Source organism: Notolepis coatsorum (genome assembly GCF_963971535.1).
Source record: "Notolepis coatsorum genome assembly, chromosome: 1".
Classification (NCBI taxonomy): domain Eukaryota; kingdom Metazoa; phylum Chordata; class Actinopteri; order Aulopiformes; family Paralepididae; genus Notolepis; species Notolepis coatsorum.
In genome coordinates, this window is record NC_140165.1 from 18,921,209 (window position 1) to 18,946,023 (window position 24,815).

General features: G+C 48.4%; 1 protein-coding gene across 1 annotated transcript in view; it reads left to right on the plus strand.

Annotated features, from left to right (window-relative positions):
• Window positions 1–24,815, plus strand: part of LOC311225589 (protein piccolo-like) — a gene marked incomplete at both ends in the record, with an annotated part of 166,615 nt that overhangs the window by 138,981 nt on the left and 2,819 nt on the right. Inside the window, 3 exon segments of the mRNA XM_084310954.1 lie at window positions 180–241; window positions 22,895–23,029; window positions 24,465–24,610. Of these exon segments, the coding sequence (XP_084167080.1) occupies window positions 180–241; window positions 22,895–23,029; window positions 24,465–24,610 (343 nt within the window).

Sequence of the window (24,815 nt, forward strand, 5' to 3'; positions counted from 1 at the left end):
TGTAACTTGTTTTGGAACAGGTGTGTAGTTGTGTAACTTGTTTTGGAACAGGTGTGTAGTTGTGTAACTTGTTTTGGAACAGGTGTGTAGTACAGGTGTGTAGTTGTGTAACTTGTTTTGGAACAGGTGTGTAGTACAGGTGTGTAGTTGTGTAACCTGTGGTCTGTTTTGCTCCACAGTGGAAAGATCCCGAACGGCACTGACGCCCTGAAGTCACCAATGGGACACAGTGACTCTGAAGGTTAGATATGTGTGTGCGTGTGCCGTGTGGGTGTGCACGCATGCATGGAAGCATTTGTGTGTTTGATAGTGTGTCTGTGTGTGTATGCATATGTGTATCTGTCAGTACTAGGGGTGTAACGGTACACAAAAACCATGGTACGGTACGTACCTCGGTTTTGAAGTCAAGGTTCGGTACGGGTTTTCGGTAGGGATGGGTATTGTTGTGAAGGGCCAGATTAAACCGAATATATATATTTATTTATATATATATATTTAATTGTATTTGTATATTCTCTAATATTCCCTGATATCCCTTGTATATTCCTTGTACAATATGCATTGAATATCCATTCTAGCCTACTGAACATCCCATAATAGTCTCCATTCTACTATTGGTCGAGACCTTGGTGCCAGGCTGCCATACCCCCCAGACCCAGTTCAAACGTACCGCTCAACATGTACGAACAAGTCCTAGTTCCGCGTAGGAATCTGGCTACCGCACCACTAATGGTACTATTTGTTCATAGTGCGTATATATACTGCGCTACTAAAGTAGGACTTCCTTTTTAGTCCAGTTTCTTACCCTCCGATAGAGTGACAGACGTAAAGCCTCCCCGCGACGCCACGTGTGGGAGTAAGGCCAAGTTCGGCCTACCATCGGTATTGAGACATCGTGTATATTAATATTTGAATAGTCATATTTGGCACTATATCGTCGAGTTGGACGTAGTCTATTAAGCTAATAATAGTCTATTCATATGTAGTGCTTCGTGCGGTGAGAATACTATCGTAGTCAGTACCCCCATCGTTTCGGGTAGAACTGGCTGCTTATCCAGGGTGGCCGACCCCATGTGAGGCTGCACCCGAGGAGCCCCAGAGCCGACGAGCGAGTGGACCTGCATACCGGATTATTCTACCGACGACAGCCCGCCTTCCCAGGCACGGATTATGCTTTGTATACAGTGATTATTCTATGGATAAAGACCAACACTGCCGTGTGTTGGAAACCCCCCCCCCCGGAGAGGACGACAGGTGAGGAGACGCTCTACACGACGAGGTCGCTTCACGTCTCTCCATCGTGGACCGGAGGAAGCCGGCCCACAGAGAGTCCAACTGCTTTCATCTGTGGATCGAGGATCGCTGAGGCACCGAGCCGCACAACCGTGGGTTCTCCCAGGATACCCTCGGCCAGACGGATACAGCCAGACTCTACCCCCCCCCCCCCTTCTCCAGTTGTCTTACAAGCGACCGGAATTCCCCCCTAGTGTATCCAGTTCTATAATCATTAAAGTATCATTGCTATTATTCCTTAAATATTCCAGGTTGTATATTTACCGCCTGCGCCACCAGAGATTGGACGTTCTCTATTGATATACCAACGAATACTCATTTGCCATAAAAGTGCATCCTATTTCAAATCATAAATGTAATTAAGTGATTGCTCTACATACCTTTTGCTATGTATTAATTATTATTAAACGCAGACTTTCGACTTGGTACATTTGTGTTGGATCGTTTCATCTACGTGGGAGTGTTTACCATAATTATTTATGCCTAGTACTGGGTGGCCAGAGTCTAAAGTACAAGAGGTAGTGGTAGTAAGTATCATATCTAACAATACAGTCAGGGAATTGTACCCCTCAGTTACAATTGGTCCTTCGAGCCGGATGGTAATTAGTGTAATATTAATATAGTGTTATTAATATTGAAATGGCCTATGATGAACACTCCACGAAACGATCCTCCTAACCAACGCCCGCAGCGCGAACGACGGCTCCCTCAGTACTTAGAGGCTTACGCTGTCAGTCAACAACCTAGTCTTCTACTAACAGTAAACGCGGTAAAACTAGAAAGTAAAAGTATGTCTAACCCCAACGCCCAGACTACCCCGACCATAGAGGCCCCTACGGGTTCTAATGTAGCTGACCAGGCTCACGGTGGGGACCAGTGGGAACCAGACATGACTTCACACCCCGCCAGTACTGAAGAAGTAGTCCCCGATGAGTCCCGGGAGGAATACAACGCTACCGAGAGAGAACTCGGCACGGAAGAAGACGGGGAGAGCACCGTGGAGATAGAGCTCCAAGGCTCCGCAAGGAGTACCCCGAGGGAAGGCTCCCCTATACAACCGCCTTCTCCCAGCGAGGCAGAGAGGACCCTACAGCAGGCCTTCCTCATCAGCCTGAACGCCGCTGCTGAACGCGACCGACTGCAGATCCAGCAGCGGAGCGAAGAAGAGCATATACGTCTAGAAATAAGACGCATTCAGATGGAAGAGAATGTGGCCCGAGACCGAGCAGACAGCCAGCGAGCAGCTGCTGGTGCTCTACGGGACGCAGAGCGCGACAGACAGCAAGCGCAACTAATAGAACAGCTGATCAGACGGACAACACCCTCTCCCTCCGCCAGAGGCTCCAGGAACTCGTCTAGACACACCTCCAGGGCGGCATCCCCTAGCCGAGTAAACAACCCTGAACTTGACCAACAGACGAGGTCTATACCCCCCACAGACCACCTCCCCCCACCGGTCCAAGCGAGACCTAGCAACCGGGAAGGAGCAGCATATCTTGTGGAGAGGCTAAACCAGAGACTACAAGCACTGGATGACCTAACTGAAGACGAAGAGGAAGAGGAGGAGAACCACGCCCGACGACAGCACAGTACTCTACCGGACCAGGAGGTCCGGTACAGCCCAGGCTATACTCCCGCGGAGCTGCGCTACAGACCCCCGACTCTATACACGGGTGAGCACGACGCACGACCCGCACCGAGGAACAGCACCTGGACAAGCGGGCCATGGTACACTGCCGGTACCAGCCCATACCAAGGAGCGGGAGGAGACTCGCCTAGGAGGCCTCTCCCCCAACGCTCGCCGATGTATCCACAGTCAGCGTCATACATTGGCACGCCTATGGTACCCGACTTCACCCAAGAGAACCGGGCCCAGTATACAGAACTCCGCATGTGTCTGGAGACCATGTTGGTGGATGTATTGGATGAACGCCATAAATACGCCATCCTACTGAAGCACTTAAAGGTACCCCGCGCACATAATATAGCGCTCGCCTACGCGACTTCCACCACCCCATACACAGCAGCGCTGGTAGCATTGGACCAGAGGTATGGGCGCATATGGGATTACGTGACCAAGGAGATCCGACACATCGACCGCTTACCCCCAGCAATAGACAATCGAGCACTGGACGACCTGTCCATCAGAGTGCAGTCCCTGGTAGGGATGTTGGGAGCGCAGAGAGAGAAGGGGAGGCATGAACTTTACGCCAACTCAAATGTGGAAAGGATCTTGGAGAAGCTGCCGCCCGCTCGACAGGAGCGTTTTAGGCGGCAGAGAGACCACCGAGACCCGAATGGCCCCGAACCGAACCTCCTCGATCTAGCAGACTTCCTGGCGAGAGAAGTCAGCAGCCTACGGCTAGATACATTCGGACGGAGCACCCCTGGCTCCAGAGAAGGAACCAGACGACTAAATGATGGAAGAAGATCGGTGACTGTGATGCACCAATCGGAGTCAGTACCGAGCAGCAGGAGCCACAGTACCCCCTCCAGAACGGAGAAGTGGAAGATAGTGTGCCCCTACTGTGAGAAAGAACACTGGCTAGCGCAATGTGACTCCTTCCCCAAGCTGAACGCGGAGGAAGCAAGTCAATGGATAAAGTCCAACAAGCGCTGTTTTCGCTGTGCGCGCTCACACATGGCAGCCGAATGCCGCTTAAAGAAAAGGTGCACCAAGTGCGATGGAGCCCATCTGGACATACTTCACGACAGTAACAGACGGCGCCCTTCACCCGCACCATCCAGCAGCAAAGCGAGCGTCATGTACATCGATCCCGCCAGCAGCAGTGGAGCCCGAGTACTCCTAAAAGTAGTGCGTGTGACACTAAGCTACCAGAATAAAGTCCTGGACACTTACGCCGTCCTCGATGACGGGTCAGAGAAGACCCTTCTGCTCGCCTCCGCTGCGGCCCAGCTAGGGCTGCGGGGAAGCGAAACCCAAATGACAATTCGGACAATAAGACGAGATTTGAAGACGATAAAGGGCGAGAATGTCTCATTCTCTATCGCAACAAGCGGCCAGCCTGAGCGACGGTACCAGATTACAGACGCTTTCACCAGCCAAGAAATAGGACTGTCGCGGTACACATACCCCGTCGCCAAGCTGATGGAGAAATATGCACATCTGCGCAAGTTACCGATCCCGCTCATAGACAATGCTATGCCGACCCTGTTGATAGGCTCCGACCATGCAGACCTCATTGTCCCGATAGACCGGGTTCATACCGGACCCCGAGGCTGTCCTGCAGCAGTCGAGACCCGTTTGGGATGGACTCTCCAAGGCCCGCTCGCCAAATCTCTCAACCGAAGTACAGCCACTAGATGTCTCCACTCCCGAGTCACAGAGGGAGAAACCGCACTCCTGCAACACGTAGAGCGGCTATGGACCTTGGAACAAATGCCCTTTAAGAACGGAAAGAAAGACATTCGCTCTAAAGATGACATTTACGCCATTCACCTCCTCGAGACAGGGACCAAGAGAGTCCCGGTCAACGGCGTGTTGAGATACGCCACGCCACTCCTGCGGCGAGAAGGAATGCCTACTTTCCACGCCAAGACAGATGCCACAGAACGGTACCTGCTGAACACGGAGCGGCGCTTAGCCAAGAACCCCGCCCAAGAGAGTGTATACCGCGCCGAGATTGAGAAGCTCATCACAGCGGGACACGTCACAAAGATGGACATTAAAGAGGCTGACCAGACCACCGAATCGTGGTACGTGCCTCACCACAAGGTCCATCACAACGGTAAAGACCGCATAGTATTTAACTGCAGCTACCAGATCGGATCCCAAAATCTGAATAAAGAGTTACTGCCCGGTCCCACACTCGGCCCCTCCCTACTCGGCGTTCTACTCCGCCTCCGCCAGGAAAAGGTGGCCATCAGCGGGGACATTAAAGGAATGTTCCTGCAGGTGAGATTAGTAGAGGAGGACAAGCCCCTGTTACGGTTCCTATGGAGAGAGAAGCCAGGAGATGAGCACCCAGCCATCTACCAATGGGAAGTCCTCCCCTTCGGAACGACGTGCAGCCCCTGCTGTGCTACATTTGCACTACAGAAACATGTAGCAGAGGACCCAGCAGCGGACGAAGAGGTCCGACACAGCGTAAAGAACAGCTTCTACGTAGACAACTGTCTACAAAGCCTTTCAACCCAGGAAGAAGCCGAGGCTCTCCTGATTAAACTCCGCGCCTCATTGATCAAAGGCGGCTTTGATCTCAGGCAGTGGGCCAGCAGCGATCCGCAAGTACTGCGCAGCCTCTCCTCCGAGGACAAGGCAGCCAGCAGCGAGACCTGGATGGCTACAATCCCGGGAGAAGCCCAGGAGATGACCCTGGGATTGGTGTGGCGATTCAAAACAGATTCGCTTCACTACAGACACAAGCCCCTGACTACGGAGCAGGGAAGGCCGGCGGCGGCGCCGACCACCAGACGGAGTGTGTACACAACACTCGCCCGACAATATGACCCGCTAGGATGTATTCTACCGTACACCACCAGGGCAAAAATGATTGTACGAGCATTGTGGGACAAGGACCAGGGCTGGGACGACCCCATTCCCGCACACCTTGCATCCACCTGGAGAGAGTGGGAGATGGAGCTCCACTCACTCCCAGGCGTTAATATGCGCAGAAGCTACTTCCCACCCACGGTGAGGCCAGAGACATGTAAAATGGACTTACACGTCTTCAGTGACGCCTCAGAGGTCGCATACGGATCAGTAGCCTACTTGCGGGCCCAAGAAGAGGGGGGAGAGATCTACACAGCATTTGTCCTCGCCCGCTCGAGAATAGCCCCACGCAAGCAACAATCTATCCCACGTCTAGAGCTCTGCGCAGCCCTAGCCGGAGCGCACCTAGCCACGCTCATCCAACGTGAGCTCACCATACCGGTGTCTAGAACAATCCTGTGGTCAGATTCCACGACAGTACTCGCCTGGATCAAATCGGACTCATGCAAGTACAAAGTCTTCGTGGGAGTCAGAGTCACCGAGATTCAAGACTTAACCGAAGAGTTAACCAGAGAAACAGAGTGGCGCTACGTTGATACAAAACAGAACCCAGCTGACGTCATCACCCGGGGAATGCCCCTAGATGACCTCACCCGTCACAATGTCTACAGTGACGGCCCAGCATTCCTAAAGCTCCCGGAAGGAGAGTGGCCCACGCCTATCCCGAGGGAAGCCAGTCAAGAGGAGGCTGAGAATAAGAAACCTATGTTCTGTGGATTGAGCACTGTTATCTCCGCAGACCCCAACATAGATGATTGCACTACCATAGAGAGTGCACAACAAAGGACATTCCTACTGCACTACCTACCGTCTCTACAGACCCGCCAGAAGTGGGTAAAGGAGAGAGACAATTTGACAGAAGGAACAGTCGTCATGATTATTGATCAATCACTGCCCAGAGCTATGTGGCCGGCCGGCCGCGTAAGCAAAGTGATCACCGGTGCCGACGGCAAGGTCCGAGCAGCTGAAGTGCTTGTCCAGGGTCGCACTTACACCCGTCCCGTGGCGAGGCTCATAGAACTGCCCCGACTCCCAGACACAATCGATGATGACCATGACCCTATAACCCTATGACTTTGTGAAGTTGACTGACCCCTACAGCAAATCCTTATGTGTAAATAGACAACGCGATTAATCTGTCTCTGCTTAACTGATTAGGTCTGGGACCAATCAGGGGGTGGCTGTTGTGAAGGGCCAGATTAAACCGAATATATATATTTATTTATATATATATATTTAATTGTATTTGTATATTCTCTAATATTCCCTGATATCCCTTGTATATTCCTTGTACAATATGCATTGAATATCCATTCTAGCCTACTGAACATCCCATAATAGTCTCCATTCTACTATTGGTCGAGACCTTGGTGCCAGGCTGCCATACCCCCCAGACCCAGTTCAAACGTACCGCTCAACATGTACGAACAAGTCCTAGTTCCGCGTAGGAATCTGGCTACCGCACCACTAATGGTACTATTTGTTCATAGTGCGTATATATACTGCGCTACTAAAGTAGGACTTCCTTTTTAGTCCAGTTTCTTACCCTCCGATAGAGTGACAGACGTAAAGCCTCCCCGCGACGCCACGTGTGGGAGTAAGGCCAAGTTCGGCCTACCATCGGTATTGAGACATCGTGTATATTAATATTTGAATAGTCATATTTGGCACTATATCGTCGAGTTGGACGTAGTCTATTAAGCTAATAATAGTCTATTCATATGTAGTGCTTCGTGCGGTGAGAATACTATCGTAGTCAGTACCCCCATCGTTTCGGGTAGAACTGGCTGCTTATCCAGGGTGGCCGACCCCATGTGAGGCTGCACCCGAGGAGCCCCAGAGCCGACGAGCGAGTGGACCTGCATACCGGATTATTCTACCGACGACAGCCCGCCTTCCCAGGCACGGATTATGCTTTGTATACAGTGATTATTCTATGGATAAAGACCAACACTGCCGTGTGTTGGAAACCCCCCCCCCGGAGAGGACGACAGGTGAGGAGACGCTCTACACGACGAGGTCGCTTCACGTCTCTCCATCGTGGACCGGAGGAAGCCGGCCCACAGAGAGTCCAACTGCTTTCATCTGTGGATCGAGGATCGCTGAGGCACCGAGCCGCACAACCGTGGGTTCTCCCAGGATACCCTCGGCCAGACGGATACAGCCAGACTCTACCCCCCCCCCCCCTTCTCCAGTTGTCTTACAAGCGACCGGAATTCCCCCCTAGTGTATCCAGTTCTATAATCATTAAAGTATCATTGCTATTATTCCTTAAATATTCCAGGTTGTATATTTACCGCCTGCGCCACCAGAGATTGGACGTTCTCTATTGATATACCAACGAATACTCATTTGCCATAAAAGTGCATCCTATTTCAAATCATAAATGTAATTAAGTGATTGCTCTACATACCTTTTGCTATGTATTAATTATTATTAAACGCAGACTTTCGACTTGGTACATTTGTGTTGGATCGTTTCATCTACGTGGGAGTGTTTACCATAATTATTTATGCCTAGTACTGGGTGGCCAGAGTCTAAAGTACAAGAGGTAGTGGTAGTAAGTATCATATCTAACAATACAGTCAGGGAATTGTACCCCTCAGTTACAATTGGTCCTTCGAGCCGGATGGTAATTAGTGTAATATTAATATAGTGTTATTAATATTGAAATGGCCTATGATGAACACTCCACGAAACGATCCTCCTAACCAACGCCCGCAGCGCGAACGACGGCTCCCTCAGTACTTAGAGGCTTACGCTGTCAGTCAACAACCTAGTCTTCTACTAACAGTAAACGCGGTAAAACTAGAAAGTAAAAGTATGTCTAACCCCAACGCCCAGACTACCCCGACCATAGAGGCCCCTACGGGTTCTAATGTAGCTGACCAGGCTCACGGTGGGGACCAGTGGGAACCAGACATGACTTCACACCCCGCCAGTACTGAAGAAGTAGTCCCCGATGAGTCCCGGGAGGAATACAACGCTACCGAGAGAGAACTCGGCACGGAAGAAGACGGGGAGAGCACCGTGGAGATAGAGCTCCAAGGCTCCGCAAGGAGTACCCCGAGGGAAGGCTCCCCTATACAACCGCCTTCTCCCAGCGAGGCAGAGAGGACCCTACAGCAGGCCTTCCTCATCAGCCTGAACGCCGCTGCTGAACGCGACCGACTGCAGATCCAGCAGCGGAGCGAAGAAGAGCATATACGTCTAGAAATAAGACGCATTCAGATGGAAGAGAATGTGGCCCGAGACCGAGCAGACAGCCAGCGAGCAGCTGCTGGTGCTCTACGGGACGCAGAGCGCGACAGACAGCAAGCGCAACTAATAGAACAGCTGATCAGACGGACAACACCCTCTCCCTCCGCCAGAGGCTCCAGGAACTCGTCTAGACACACCTCCAGGGCGGCATCCCCTAGCCGAGTAAACAACCCTGAACTTGACCAACAGACGAGGTCTATACCCCCCACAGACCACCTCCCCCCACCGGTCCAAGCGAGACCTAGCAACCGGGAAGGAGCAGCATATCTTGTGGAGAGGCTAAACCAGAGACTACAAGCACTGGATGACCTAACTGAAGACGAAGAGGAAGAGGAGGAGAACCACGCCCGACGACAGCACAGTACTCTACCGGACCAGGAGGTCCGGTACAGCCCAGGCTATACTCCCGCGGAGCTGCGCTACAGACCCCCGACTCTATACACGGGTGAGCACGACGCACGACCCGCACCGAGGAACAGCACCTGGACAAGCGGGCCATGGTACACTGCCGGTACCAGCCCATACCAAGGAGCGGGAGGAGACTCGCCTAGGAGGCCTCTCCCCCAACGCTCGCCGATGTATCCACAGTCAGCGTCATACATTGGCACGCCTATGGTACCCGACTTCACCCAAGAGAACCGGGCCCAGTATACAGAACTCCGCATGTGTCTGGAGACCATGTTGGTGGATGTATTGGATGAACGCCATAAATACGCCATCCTACTGAAGCACTTAAAGGTACCCCGCGCACATAATATAGCGCTCGCCTACGCGACTTCCACCACCCCATACACAGCAGCGCTGGTAGCATTGGACCAGAGGTATGGGCGCATATGGGATTACGTGACCAAGGAGATCCGACACATCGACCGCTTACCCCCAGCAATAGACAATCGAGCACTGGACGACCTGTCCATCAGAGTGCAGTCCCTGGTAGGGATGTTGGGAGCGCAGAGAGAGAAGGGGAGGCATGAACTTTACGCCAACTCAAATGTGGAAAGGATCTTGGAGAAGCTGCCGCCCGCTCGACAGGAGCGTTTTAGGCGGCAGAGAGACCACCGAGACCCGAATGGCCCCGAACCGAACCTCCTCGATCTAGCAGACTTCCTGGCGAGAGAAGTCAGCAGCCTACGGCTAGATACATTCGGACGGAGCACCCCTGGCTCCAGAGAAGGAACCAGACGACTAAATGATGGAAGAAGATCGGTGACTGTGATGCACCAATCGGAGTCAGTACCGAGCAGCAGGAGCCACAGTACCCCCTCCAGAACGGAGAAGTGGAAGATAGTGTGCCCCTACTGTGAGAAAGAACACTGGCTAGCGCAATGTGACTCCTTCCCCAAGCTGAACGCGGAGGAAGCAAGTCAATGGATAAAGTCCAACAAGCGCTGTTTTCGCTGTGCGCGCTCACACATGGCAGCCGAATGCCGCTTAAAGAAAAGGTGCACCAAGTGCGATGGAGCCCATCTGGACATACTTCACGACAGTAACAGACGGCGCCCTTCACCCGCACCATCCAGCAGCAAAGCGAGCGTCATGTACATCGATCCCGCCAGCAGCAGTGGAGCCTGAGTACTCCTAAAAGTAGTGCGTGTGACACTAAGCTACCAGAATAAAGTCCTGGACACTTACGCCGTCCTCGATGACGGGTCAGAGAAGACCCTTCTGCTCGCCTCCGCTGCGGCCCAGCTAGGGCTGCGGGGAAGCGAAACCCAAATGACAATTCGGACAATAAGACGAGATTTGAAGACGATAAAGGGCGAGAATGTCTCATTCTCTATCGCAGCAAGCGGCCAGCCTGAGCGACGGTACCAGATTACAGACGCTTTCACCAGCCAAGAAATAGGACTGTCGCGGTACACATACCCCGTCGCCAAGCTGATGGAGAAATATGCACATCTGCGCAAGTTACCGATCCCGCTCATAGACAATGCTATGCCGACCCTGTTGATAGGCTCCGACCATGCAGACCTCATTGTCCCGATAGACCGGGTTCATACCGGACCCCGAGGCTGTCCTGCAGCAGTCGAGACCCGTTTGGGATGGACTCTCCAAGGCCCGCTCGCCAAATCTCTCAACCGAAGTACAGCCACTAGATGTCTCCACTCCCGAGTCACAGAGGGAGAAACCGCACTCCTGCAACACGTAGAGCGGCTATGGACCTTGGAACAAATGCCCTTTAAGAACGGAAAGAAAGACATTCGCTCTAAAGATGACATTTACGCCATTCACCTCCTCGAGACAGGGACCAAGAGAGTCCCGGTCAACGGCGTGTTGAGATACGCCACGCCACTCCTGCGGCGAGAAGGAATGCCTACTTTCCACGCCAAGACAGATGCCACAGAACGGTACCTGCTGAACACGGAGCGGCGCTTAGCCAAGAACCCCGCCCAAGAGAGTGTATACCGCGCCGAGATTGAGAAGCTCATCACAGCGGGACACGTCACAAAGATGGACATTAAAGAGGCTGACCAGACCACCGAATCGTGGTACGTGCCTCACCACAAGGTCCATCACAACGGTAAAGACCGCATAGTATTTAACTGCAGCTACCAGATCGGATCCCAAAATCTGAATAAAGAGTTACTGCCCGGTCCCACACTCGGCCCCTCCCTACTCGGCGTTCTACTCCGCCTCCGCCAGGAAAAGGTGGCCATCAGCGGGGACATTAAAGGAATGTTCCTGCAGGTGAGATTAGTAGAGGAGGACAAGCCCCTGTTACGGTTCCTATGGAGAGAGAAGCCAGGAGATGAGCACCCAGCCATCTACCAATGGGAAGTCCTCCCCTTCGGAACGACGTGCAGCCCCTGCTGTGCTACATTTGCACTACAGAAACATGTAGCAGAGGACCCAGCAGCGGACGAAGAGGTCCGACACAGCGTAAAGAACAGCTTCTACGTAGACAACTGTCTACAAAGCCTTTCAACCCAGGAAGAAGCCGAGGCTCTCCTGATTAAACTCCGCGCCTCATTGATCAAAGGCGGCTTTGATCTCAGGCAGTGGGCCAGCAGCGATCCGCAAGTACTGCGCAGCCTCTCCTCCGAGGACAAGGCAGCCAGCAGCGAGACCTGGATGGCTACAATCCCGGGAGAAGCCCAGGAGATGACCCTGGGATTGGTGTGGCGATTCAAAACAGATTCGCTTCACTACAGACACAAGCCCCTGACTACGGAGCAGGGAAGGCCGGCGGCGGCGCCGACCACCAGACGGAGTGTGTACACAACACTCGCCCGACAATATGACCCGCTAGGATGTATTCTACCGTACACCACCAGGGCAAAAATGATTGTACGAGCATTGTGGGACAAGGACCAGGGCTGGGACGACCCCATTCCCGCACACCTTGCATCCACCTGGAGAGAGTGGGAGATGGAGCTCCACTCACTCCCAGGCGTTAATATGCGCAGAAGCTACTTCCCACCCACGGTGAGGCCAGAGACATGTAAAATGGACTTACACGTCTTCAGTGACGCCTCAGAGGTCGCATACGGATCAGTAGCCTACTTGCGGGCCCAAGAAGAGGGGGGAGAGATCTACACAGCATTTGTCCTCGCCCGCTCGAGAATAGCCCCACGCAAGCAACAATCTATCCCACGTCTAGAGCTCTGCGCAGCCCTAGCCGGAGCGCACCTAGCCACGCTCATCCAACGTGAGCTCACCATACCGGTGTCTAGAACAATCCTGTGGTCAGATTCCACGACAGTACTCGCCTGGATCAAATCGGACTCATGCAAGTACAAAGTCTTCGTGGGAGTCAGAGTCACAGAGATTCAAGACTTAACCGAAGAGTTAACCAGAGAAACAGAGTGGCGCTACGTTGATACAAAACAGAACCCAGCTGACGTCATCACCCGGGGAATGCCCCTAGATGACCTCACCCGTCGCAATGTCTACAGTGACGGCCCAGCATTCCTAAAGCTCCCGGAAGGAGAGTGGCCCACGCCTATCCCGAGGGAAGCCAGTCAAGAGGAGGCTGAGAATAAGAAACCTATGTTCTGTGGATTGAGCACTGTTATCTCCGCAGACCCCAACATAGATGATTGCACTACCATAGAGAGTGCACAACAAAGGACATTCCTACTGCACTACCTACCGTCTCTACAGACCCGCCAGAAGTGGGTAAAGGAGAGAGACAATTTGACAGAAGGAACAGTCGTCATGATTATTGATCAATCACTGCCCAGAGCTATGTGGCCGGCCGGCCGCGTAAGCAAAGTGATCACCGGTGCCGACGGCAAGGTCCGAGCAGCTGAAGTGCTTGTCCAGGGTCGCACTTACACCCGTCCCGTGGCGAGGCTCATAGAACTGCCCCGACTCCCAGACACAATCGATGATGACCATGACCCTATAACCCTATGACTTTGTGAAGTTGACTGACCCCTACAGCAAATCCTTATGTGTAAATAGACAACGCGATTAATCTGTCTCTGCTTAACTGATTAGGTCTGGGACCAATCAGGGGGTGGCTGTTGTGAAGGGCCAGATTAAACCGAATATATATATTTATTTATATATATATATTTAATTGTATTTGTATATTCTCTAATATTCCCTGATATCCCTTGTATATTCCTTGTACAATATGCATTGAATATCCATTCTAGCCTACTGAACATCCCATAATAGTCTCCATTCTACTATTGGTCGAGACCTTGGTGCCAGGCTGCCATACCCCCCAGACCCAGTTCAAACGTACCGCTCAACATGTACGAACAAGTCCTAGTTCCGCGTAGGAATCTGGCTACCGCACCACTAATGGTACTATTTGTTCATAGTGCGTATATATACTGCGCTACTAAAGTAGGACTTCCTTTTTAGTCCAGTTTCTTACCCTCCGATAGTGACAGACGTAAAGCCTCCCCGCGACGCCACGTGTGGGAGTAAGGCCAAGTTCGGCCTACCATCGGTATTGAGACATCGTGTATATTAATATTTGAATAGTCATATTTGGCACTATATCGTCGAGTTGGACGTAGTCTATTAAGCTAATAATAGTCTATTCATATGTAGTGCTTCGTGCGGTGAGAATACTATCGTAGTCAGTACCCCCATCGTTTCGGGTAGAACTGGCTGCTTATCCAGGGTGGCCGACCCCATGTGAGGCTGCACCCGAGGAGCCCCAGAGCCGACGAGCGAGTGGACCTGCATACCGGATTATTCTACCGACGACAGCCCGCCTTCCCAGGCACGGATTATGCTTTGTATACAGTGATTATTCTATGGATAAAGACCAACACTGCCGTGTGTTGGAAACCCCCCCCCCGGAGAGGACGACAGGTGAGGAGACGCTCTACACGACGAGGTCGCTTCACGTCTCTCCATCGTGGACCGGAGGAAGCCGGCCCACAGAGAGTCCAACTGCTTTCATCTGTGGATCGAGGATCGCTGAGGCACCGAGCCGCACAACCGTGGGTTCTCCCAGGATACCCTCGGCCAGACGGATACAGCCAGACTATACCCCCCCCCCCCCCTTCTCCAGTTGTCTTACAAGCGACCGGAATTCCCCCCTAGTGTATCCAGTTCTATAATCATTAAAGTATCATTGCTATTATTCCTTAAATATTCCAGGTTGTATATTTACCGCCTGCGCCACCAGAGATTGGACGTTCTCTATTGATATACCAACGAATACTCATTTGCCATAAAAGTGCATCCTATTTCAAATCATAAATGTAATTAAGTGATTGCTCTACATACCTTTTGCTATGTATTAATTATTATTAAACGCAGACTTTCGACTTGGTACATTTGTGTTGGATCGTTTCATCTACGTGGGAGTGTTTACCATAATTATTTATGCCTAGTACTGGGTGGCCAGAGTCTAAAGTACAAGAGGTAGTGGTAGTAAGTATCATATCTAACAATACAGTCAGGGAATTGTACCCCTCAGTTACAGGTATCGTTAGGATTTTATCGATACTACTACTCGTATCGATACTGCTTAACGGTTTGGTACTTTATCGATACTCTTATCGGTTCTTTTTGATTATTTTGCAAGAAAAGAAAACAATTAATTAAGAACAGAATCGACATTGCTTTATTATTCTTTTATATAACTATATAAATATAAATAAATATTATTTCTTCAGCAGCAACAGCAGCAGCAATGTTTTAAATGTGTCTGAATTATAAACTTTTTAAAAAATTATTTGTTTTACTGTTTTACAGCAAAAGTTCAAACAAACAGTTGCATGGCAACAAATAAAATAATAATAAAATGAATAAATAAAATATTAAATAAATAAATGGGCGGCTAGGTGGTGCAGTAGGGTTAGGGTTAGGGTTAGGGTTAGGGTTAGGGTTAGGGCACTCACCACCAATGCTGGAGACGCTGGGTTCGCGTGTTCGAATCCAGCTCTCCACATTGTTTTCAGTTTGGCTGGTCGTCCGTACTAATACAATTGGCAGTATTAGAGGGTGGGAAAGCTGATGGGTGGGTCCTGGGCGTTGTAAACAGAAAAATACTCCTACAGTTCGGTCGGGGCTCCTGCTCAGCGAAGGAAGGATCTGGAGGGAGGTAGTGTGACCTTCCACACGTTACACTCTCCCAGTGAGAATCTGAGCTGCCAGGCTGGCTGCCGGCTGGCTGCGCATGTGTCGGAGGATAGCATGTGATAGTCTCCGGCCTCTCGGACCAACAGTAGGGGGGGTGCGCAACAACCAGGAAGGGAGTTGGGAATTGGCATAACGACTAACAGTGGGATGGGAGAAAAATCGGAAAAAGAGGAGAAAAAATAAAAAAATAAATAAAAAAAAGGCTACACATCTCTCTTTTTGTGTTACAAATTGTGCTCACTGATATGAACATAGGCCTCTTTACTTACTTAAAAAAGGAAACATCAAGAAATATGTTTATGGTATTCCACCATGCCATGTGTGTTTTTATTTTATAATCATGATGCTGAAGTCGGAGTCATACAATACTATTTTGATTGACAGTCGATTCTGCCAATTACGTCACACCGCTTGCACCCACCTCTGCTGTTCTTACCACCAATCGGAAGCTCTCATTCGTTTTTTTATTTCCGGAATGTCGGCCATTACTCTACTCGAGAGAGCTCAGACTAATAACGTTAGCTCCCCACCAGCCACATTGACGAGTACCAGCGCTTATACATTACTGGCAAATGTCTTGTTGCACTTGTGGCAACAAGCATTGTCAGCATCGACTTTAGTAAAATAGACCCAGACTTTTGAACGTTTCATTCTGTCCGCCATGATGAGAGCAGAGCTGTCTGTACTGTAGCCTACAACTTGAGAGATGTTCTGAAGCACACGTGTGTGTGTGTGTGTGTGTGTGTGTGTGTGTGTGTGTGTGTGTGTGTGTGTGTGTGTGTGTGTGTGTGTGTGTGTGTGTGTGTGTGTGTGTGTGTGTGTGTGTGTGTGTGTGTGTGTGTGTGTGTGTGACAGTGAGTGAGTGTGTGACAGTGAGTGAGTGTGTGCGTAAGAGCACAGCACAGCCCGCTCCTCGCGCAGGCAGAGAGAGACCGATGGAGGAGAGAAATAGAAAACGGCCAACAAGATTAGTTTGCGATGTTTAAATTTAGTACCGGTTCCCGTTTAGAACCGGGTTTCGGGGGGCATCCCTAGTTTTCGGTACAGTGGGGGAAAGTTTGGCTTTCCATGTTCCACTCAGGGGCGATGTAGTGTGCAGTAACTAATTGTACTTGTAAGGCTGTCAACAAATATTCTATATTGAAATTAATAATCGACTTGTAAAGAAAAGAAGAAATATTAATAATTATATTACATTGTGAAAAAAACAGCCCCCGGTGGGCGGTTAACATACCGTTGTATTCGTTCGGTACACACTACAGCCGGTCGGTACGTTACGGTACACACTGAAACGGTTCGGTTCGGTACGGATACGTGTACCTTTACACCCCTAGTCAGTACCTATTCATGGTATCAGTCTATATTTGCTTACTTTTTTTTACCATATGAAAGATAAGATAAGATAAGATATTCCTTTATTGATCCCCTTGGGGAAATGCAGGCATCATAGCAGCATGGGGGAAGGGGGGGGGGGTGGTACAGGTAGTAAAAACAACACAGGCAGTGTAAACAATGAGGGTCAATTAGGTCAATATAATTTACTATCTAACTAGCTGAAAAGAAATATTCACATTATTCACAGTGTCACATAAGGTGCAGTATGCATAAGGTAGTGTTATAATTTACTATCTACTGAGTATACATTATTCACAGTATCACAGTATCCACTGAAATATACATTATTCACAGTATCACAGTATCCACATAAGGTGCAGTATGCCTAAGGTAGTGTAAGTTGTCCTCCTTGGGTTCCTATAAGTCCCAGGTCAATGTCTGGTAGCAGTCGCTGCCCCCTGTTGTGGGGCCTGGAGGCTGCTAGTCGCTGCCCACTGTTGTGGAGCCTGATGGCCGCTGGTATGAAGGACTGTCCGAGGCGGTTAGTTGAGTGTCGGGGGGGGAATGAGTCTGTGGCTGAACGAGCTTCTCATCTTGACTAGCTCGTCGTAGAGGGGGTGGTAGGGGTTCTCCATGATGGCAGCCAGCTTCCTTATCATCCCCCTCTCTGCCGTGTCTCTACTTTCCGTAGCTGCATTTCTGCAGACCCCTCTCTGATTGGTTGAGCCCATTTCTGCAGACCCCTCTCTGATTGGTTGAGCGAAGCCCCTCTCTGATTGGTTGAGCGAAGCCCCTCTCTGATTGGTTTAGCTCGTCACACGGAAAAAGGCGGACGTAATGTTATCATATCAAGAAGATAAAAAGAAATTTACTACCAGATTCGCGTATAACGTTATTTCGCGTGACTCATAACGTTATGCACATTTCACAACACAGCCAGCTGTCAGAAACTGTACATTGTAACGTTATATATTATGTTATTTCGCGGTTTATTCATAACGTTATGCACATTTCGCGTGACAACACATAACGTTATTTCACGTGACAAGTTCAACACAGCCCAGCTGTCAGAAACTGTACATTGAGGGGGTTTGAATCACTGTTTAGTGTTTACACTCCCAACTTACTGTAACTGTACCATGACGCACTCTCCACTTACTGTAACTGTACCATGTTCTACATATAACCTCATCTCATGCACCTTGTTGTGTATCCTGTTTCTTTTTCCTCATTATCATATTCAGAGTTAATTATATTGTTTACACTGTCTTTCTTCTATTATAACCCTGCCCATTTGATGTTCCCAAATCATATTCAGAAAGTATCACAGAGACTTCTATTGACCAAGGAATTAGTTATTATTAGTAAGACACAACATTTCAATCAAACATATAATAACATGTGTTTCATCATACCAACTGATCCTGGTGTGACAATACCTAACATTTAGATTAACCCAGTTAATGCCTTAACTAGACCGTTACAATGTAACATTTAGATTAACACAGTTAATGCCTAACTAGACAGTTAGAAGAAAGCAGGAAGCCAGCACTCTGAATGAATGAATGAATGAATGAATGAATGAATGAATGAATGAATGAATGAATGAATGAATGAATGAATGAATGAATGAATGAATGAATGAATGAATGAATGAATGAATGAATGAATGAAAACTTTATTTAACAGATTGCAGAATGGGTACAATACAGTACGGCTCAATACATACAATTGTTAAGGGGATGCAGACCTGAGAAAGACGTTTGTCTTGTTTCCATCAGGGTCCCCCATTTTCAATTCATATAGACATTTATGACATACACAACATACATGACATTTATGGCATAGGGACATATAGGTATTTAGTACTGATACATTTGTGACATAGGCGGTATTCAAATATACAGTACTGTTACCCCTAGATCCTGACAGAGTATATACATATGATGGGGAGGGGACTGTACATTAGGAGGGGGTGGGTGGGTGGGAGGGAAATATACATACGGCGGGGAGGGAATATATACATGCGGTGGGGAGGAGACTGTCTATTAGGAGGTGGTGGGGGTTTTGGGCATTTACGGTGGCCAGTTTCGAATTGCAGCCTCCCGTAGGTGCTCTTTAAGGGCGGTTTTGAATGTGGGCAGGGATTCACATTCCTTTACAGCTTTGGGTAGGGCGTTCCACATTGTTGTGGCATAATTGCGAAACGTGTTTAGTCCCTTGTTTGAGCCGAATCTGGGTTTAACATGATTTGTTGAGCTTCCTCTGGTGTAGTGGTTGTGGTATTCACTGACCTTTGGGAAGTATTTTGACATGTACATGGGCACCCCGGTCGTATAGTGTATCTTGTAGACCAGGCCCATTGCAAGTTGCTGTACTCTGTCGTCTACTCTAAGCCATCCTAGGTTGGCAAAGTGGGCAGGGGTGAGGTGGGTTCTGGGGTTCAGGTCAAGTAGTAGTCTGACCAGTTTGTTTTGTGATGTTTGTAATTTTGTTTTAAGCGCCTTTGAGGTGCTTTGGTACCATGAGGTGCACGCATAGTCATAGTACCCTTGAATGAGTGCTCCTGCCAGAGTCTTCAGGGTATTCTTGTTTACCAGAGAGGAGATCCGGTACAAGAATCTAGTTCGTTGGTTGACTTTTTTTATTACATTGGATGCCATTTTGTCACAGGAAAGATTTGCCTCTAGGATGGAACCCAGGTAGGTAATTTCGTCTTTCCTTGTGACAATATTGTCACCCACTGTAACTGAGAATCCGTCGGTCTTGCTGAGTTTGTTATTTGAACCGAAGAGAATGGACTCTGTTTTTCCCATGTGTAATGATAGTTTATTATCAGCGAGCCATATGCAGATTTTGCCTAGTTCCGTGCTGAGGGTTTTTTCAACCTGCAATTTGTTCTTGTCAGAGACCAGCAGGGCTGAGTCGTCCGCAAACAGGAACAAGTTGCAGTCACAGGCTGACGACATGTCATTTGCATAAATTAGGAAGAGTAGCTCTCAGATTCAAAGTTTTAATTGCAGTCTGGAACATACATGTTTCGGAACCAATGTGTAACTAGACAGTTACAATATAACATTTATATTAATTAACCCAGTTAATGCCTTAGAAAGAGTCTGGTGGTCAATGTCACTTCGGATTGCTGATTGCTACGGACTTTACTCCTGTTGGGAAACAGCGATGGTCTGTGCTCACCACACGAGCCGGCGTCTACCCTCGAGCTTCATTTTACCAATCAGAGAGGGGCTTCGCTCAACCAATCAGAGAGGGGTCTGCAGAAATGGGCTCAACCAATCAGAGAGGGGTCTGCAGAAATGCAGCTACGGAAAGTAGAGATGCCTCTCTGCCATCACCTCTAGTCTAGGAAGCTCGACTCCCACCACGGAGCTAGCCTTCCTCACCAGCTTGTTGAGCTTGTTGGTGTCCCTTGAGTTGATGTAGCCTCCCCAGCATGCCACAGCATAGAAGAGGACGCTGGCCACTACAGACTGGTAAAATGACTGCAGCAGTCTGTTGCACACATTGAACCATTTCAAAATGTGGGATTCCTACACTGTAGACGTTTTCCCTCTCCTCGCCTGAAGGAGGCGGTGTCAGACTTAACCTCACATCCCTGTTTCTGAGTTTTCATTGAGAAAAATGAACACTGTCTGATACTGTATATGATTCAGATTCAGATTCAGAGTTTTATTTGCCACATGGAAGTAATATAAATGAATGAATGAATGAATGAATGAATGAATGAATGACTTTATTTGACAATATAAAAAAAAAACAGAAAGCACAGTCAGGATATACTGCCAAGGATGAAGCACAAAAAAGCTCAGAGCTTATTTCCATTGTGGTCCTTGTAGGGGGGTAGGGGAGTGTGATGCTTAGACATGCATCATACAAAACATGACATCACAACACATCACATAATACCATTTAACATTTATATACATAACAGACTCATACAACATGCAAGGGTGCCTTAAGCTAAGTGTCTAGGTTAAGTATAGTCCCTTTTGAGCCATGTCTTCAGGCTGGACTTGAATCTAACGGCATTGTCTACGATTTTCAGGTCACTGGGCAGACTGTTCCAATAGACAGCTGCTGAATACAGAAATGACTCCTTCCCCAAATCATACAGTTCTCATACAAAAACATGAATCCAGTTCCCCCATGGGCAAAAGGAGCAGGAAGAAGAATAAATCTTATAATAACCTTATAATCATCTTCTCTGACCATTTGTATCCTCTTCTCCTCTCTGCGCACATATTCATTCAGTCAGTCAGTCAGTCAGTCAGTCAGTCAGTCAGTCAGTCAGTCAGTTCTGTTCTCTGCGTGAGTTCAGTTACTTCAGCTGTTATCATGGAAGTATGACTCATACAGATGATACAGGGAACAGACTGACACAGGGAACAGTGTGACTGATACAGGGAACAGACTAATACAGGGAACAGTGGGACTCATGGAAAACATCTCACACAACAGGCCTCATATCAAGCGAAATATACAGACATGTTTACAGAGAGATTTACCAATTTCCACTCCAGAGTAGATGTAAAGTGTTTTACATTGGGTTTAGGTTTAAGTTGTGTTTGAATTAAATTGTAGTATTTCATCAACTTCCACAACCTTTTACACATACAGAAATATTGATAATTGAGGCCCAATGTCACCTATCTACTGGTATGAACCTACCTTCATCATTACCGTCTGCCAGGGTCTTGTTGATCCAGCTTCAGAAAAACATTTATTTGCAGTTACCAAGGCAACGGGAGGCCAGTCAGAGAGCCTTTCATAATGTCTATGTCCTCATTAGACAAGCGGACGCCATTGGTTGCAGGCCATATTTAACCTTCCTCGTGTTGACAGCGCATTTAATGGCCACTAGAGGGCAGCGTTCCTATGGAAGATAATAGACACTAGGCTCATACTGCTGCATCAGTGGCTTGTTTCACTGATACAGTAAACCCACCTGAACACACTGCATATAAGAAAGGCCTGTGTATTGTTGTGATGGATTATAATGCAAACAAAGAGAGAGAACACAGTTGGAAGTAGAGCTACAGAGAGCAAATGAGAAAGAAAATGGACATCAAGAGTCATTGGTTGTCCCTGTGACCTGTAGCCTTTGGCACATGACTCCATTTTCTTCTAGAACTAAGGGATAATGTATAGCTACGAGGTCATTGTCGCAAAATAATTGACCGACACAGAGTTTAAAATACAGAGGCGCAGCGCCAAGGTGTTTTAAACGTCAGTGAAGGTCAATTATTTTGCGACAATGATCGAGTATAGCTATACATTATCCCGCTTATTACATGGCTAACTTACTAACAAATATACCTAATTCATTGTACACCATCGACAAGACGAGATCAAATGCAAACGCAGTTGTTCTGTGGCTCTGTCAGCCCAAATAAAGTGATTATTATTATCGGCAGTCGGCAGGTCTGTGGTCTGATTGCACTGATGACTGAGTGCAGCTGTGCATATGCTGAGCAGCACTGATACAGTGTTGTAGTGGGCTTGATTGCGAACAGCTGCGCACAGCGGTCATTATTGCTTGGCAGAGGTCCGTTATCGTGTGATAACGGACCTCTGACGCGCGCTATTGACCAATCACAAGCAAGCATTTCGGCGATTGTGAAAACGCCATGTAATAAACAGCTATATTACACAGGACATGTTGTACTTGGCCAATGCTGGTTGACTGGACCGATTCTTTCGAATGCACACGGTCACACCATGAACTGCGGAACATGTTCGACCAAGTCAAGACCGTGTTCATGTTTGACGTCCCGATTTGGTCTGACAAGCTATTTTACTGCCAGGGTGAGGGTTTGTATATGGAATTAATATAAGTGTGTAATAACGTGTGTGTGTGTGTGTGTGTGTGTGTGTGTGTGTGTGTGCGTGTGCGTGCGTGCGTGTGTGTGTGTGTGACAGGTAAGACCCAGGTGATGGGGGAGATACAGATCGCTCTGAAGAAGGAGATGAAGACGGAAGGAGAACAGATGGTGCTGGAGATCCTCCAGTGTCGTAACATCACCTACAAGTTCAAGTCCCCGGACCACCTGCCTGGTACTACAGACACACACACACACACACACACGCACGCACACACACACACACACACACACACACACACACACACACACACACACACACACACACACACACACACACACACACACACACACACACACACACACACACACACACACACACACACACACACACACACACACACACACACACACACACACACACACACACACACACGAGTCAGGGCTCTACGCTAACTTTGGTAGCACTTTATAATAACACCCTGTTATAATACATTTATAAGGTATTTGTAGATAATGAACTAATCAAGTGCTACCCTAACTTTTTTCCCAAAGAGCACATGTGCTCCTAAATGAATAAATGTAGGAGCACACAAAGAAATGTAGGAGCACACAAAGAAATGTAGGAGCACACAAAGAAATGTAGGAGCACACAAAGAAATGTAGGAGCACACAAAGAAATGTAGGAGCGCACAAAGACATTTAGGAGCACACAAAGAAATGTAGGAGCACACAAAGAAATGTAGGAGCACACAAAGACATTTAGGAGCACACAAAGAAATGTAGGAGCGCACAAAGAAATGTAGGAGCGCACAAAGACATTTAGGAGCACACAAAGAAATGTAGGAGCACAGTGAAACATTTTCAAGTAACACAGAGTTTATTAACAAACTATTTATTACATGGATATTATACTGTGCGTGTGCGTGCGTGTGCATACTAAGGGACACACATCTGTGCAATAGCACATGCCACCAAAATCACACATTAGCCCATGCCTACTAGACGCAAAGGATATCGGTTGTCCAGCTGCTTTTGTATGTTGTAGTATTGTCACGGTACCAACATTTTGACTTCGATACCGATAGGAAAGGTAATGGAATATATTATTAGATGACAGACATGGAAAGATTTTTATACAATTATTTAATTAATTATAATTTAAATTAATATTTTGACGCTGTTGAAACATAAATAATTAAAAAATAATAAAATGATTCTGTTACAGCTGCTGAGCTATATACTATAGGTAATGTCCATCAATATCTTCCTTTTGAATGAAATAGGTTCAGGAATCCGGGATCAGGAGAGAGAGGATGCAATGCATGTTAACCATTGGACCCATTGCTCGCAGAGTTTTCCTTACACATACTTTAGAAACAGCGTGACTCGTGAGATGAGTTGTCACAGAGCTGTCAAACACAGGGCTGAATATTAGCTAGATGTCATGGCTTCTAAAAAGGTCCGCGCTGCTCGGTGTATATTATGAAATGGCAATTGCGCATTGACACTACGCAAAACTATTACTCGCACACTCCGTTTAACACAAATAAATTTTTAGGGGCAAATGCGAGTGAATACAGCGAGTGCTAATACATTCATACATTCATGTACATTATTAAGTACAACATTAACTAGGTGTCTGTGTCTGTGTCTGTCCATCTCTCCAGACCTCTACGTGAAGCTGTATGTCGTGAACATCGCCACCCAGAAGAGAATCATCAAGAAGAAGACCAGAGTGTGTCGTCACGACCGTGAGCCCTCCTTCAACGAGACCTTCCGCTTCTGTATGAACCCCACCGGACACTCGCTTCAGGTACTGACCCCCACCGGACACTCGCTTCAAGTACTGACCCCCAACAGACACTCGCTTCAGGTACTGACCCCCACCGGACACTCGCTTCAGGTACTGACCCCCACCGGACACTCGCTTCAGGTACTGACCCCCACCGGACACTCGCTTCAGGTACTGACCCCCACCGGACACTCGCTTCAGGTACTGACCCCCACCGGACACTACA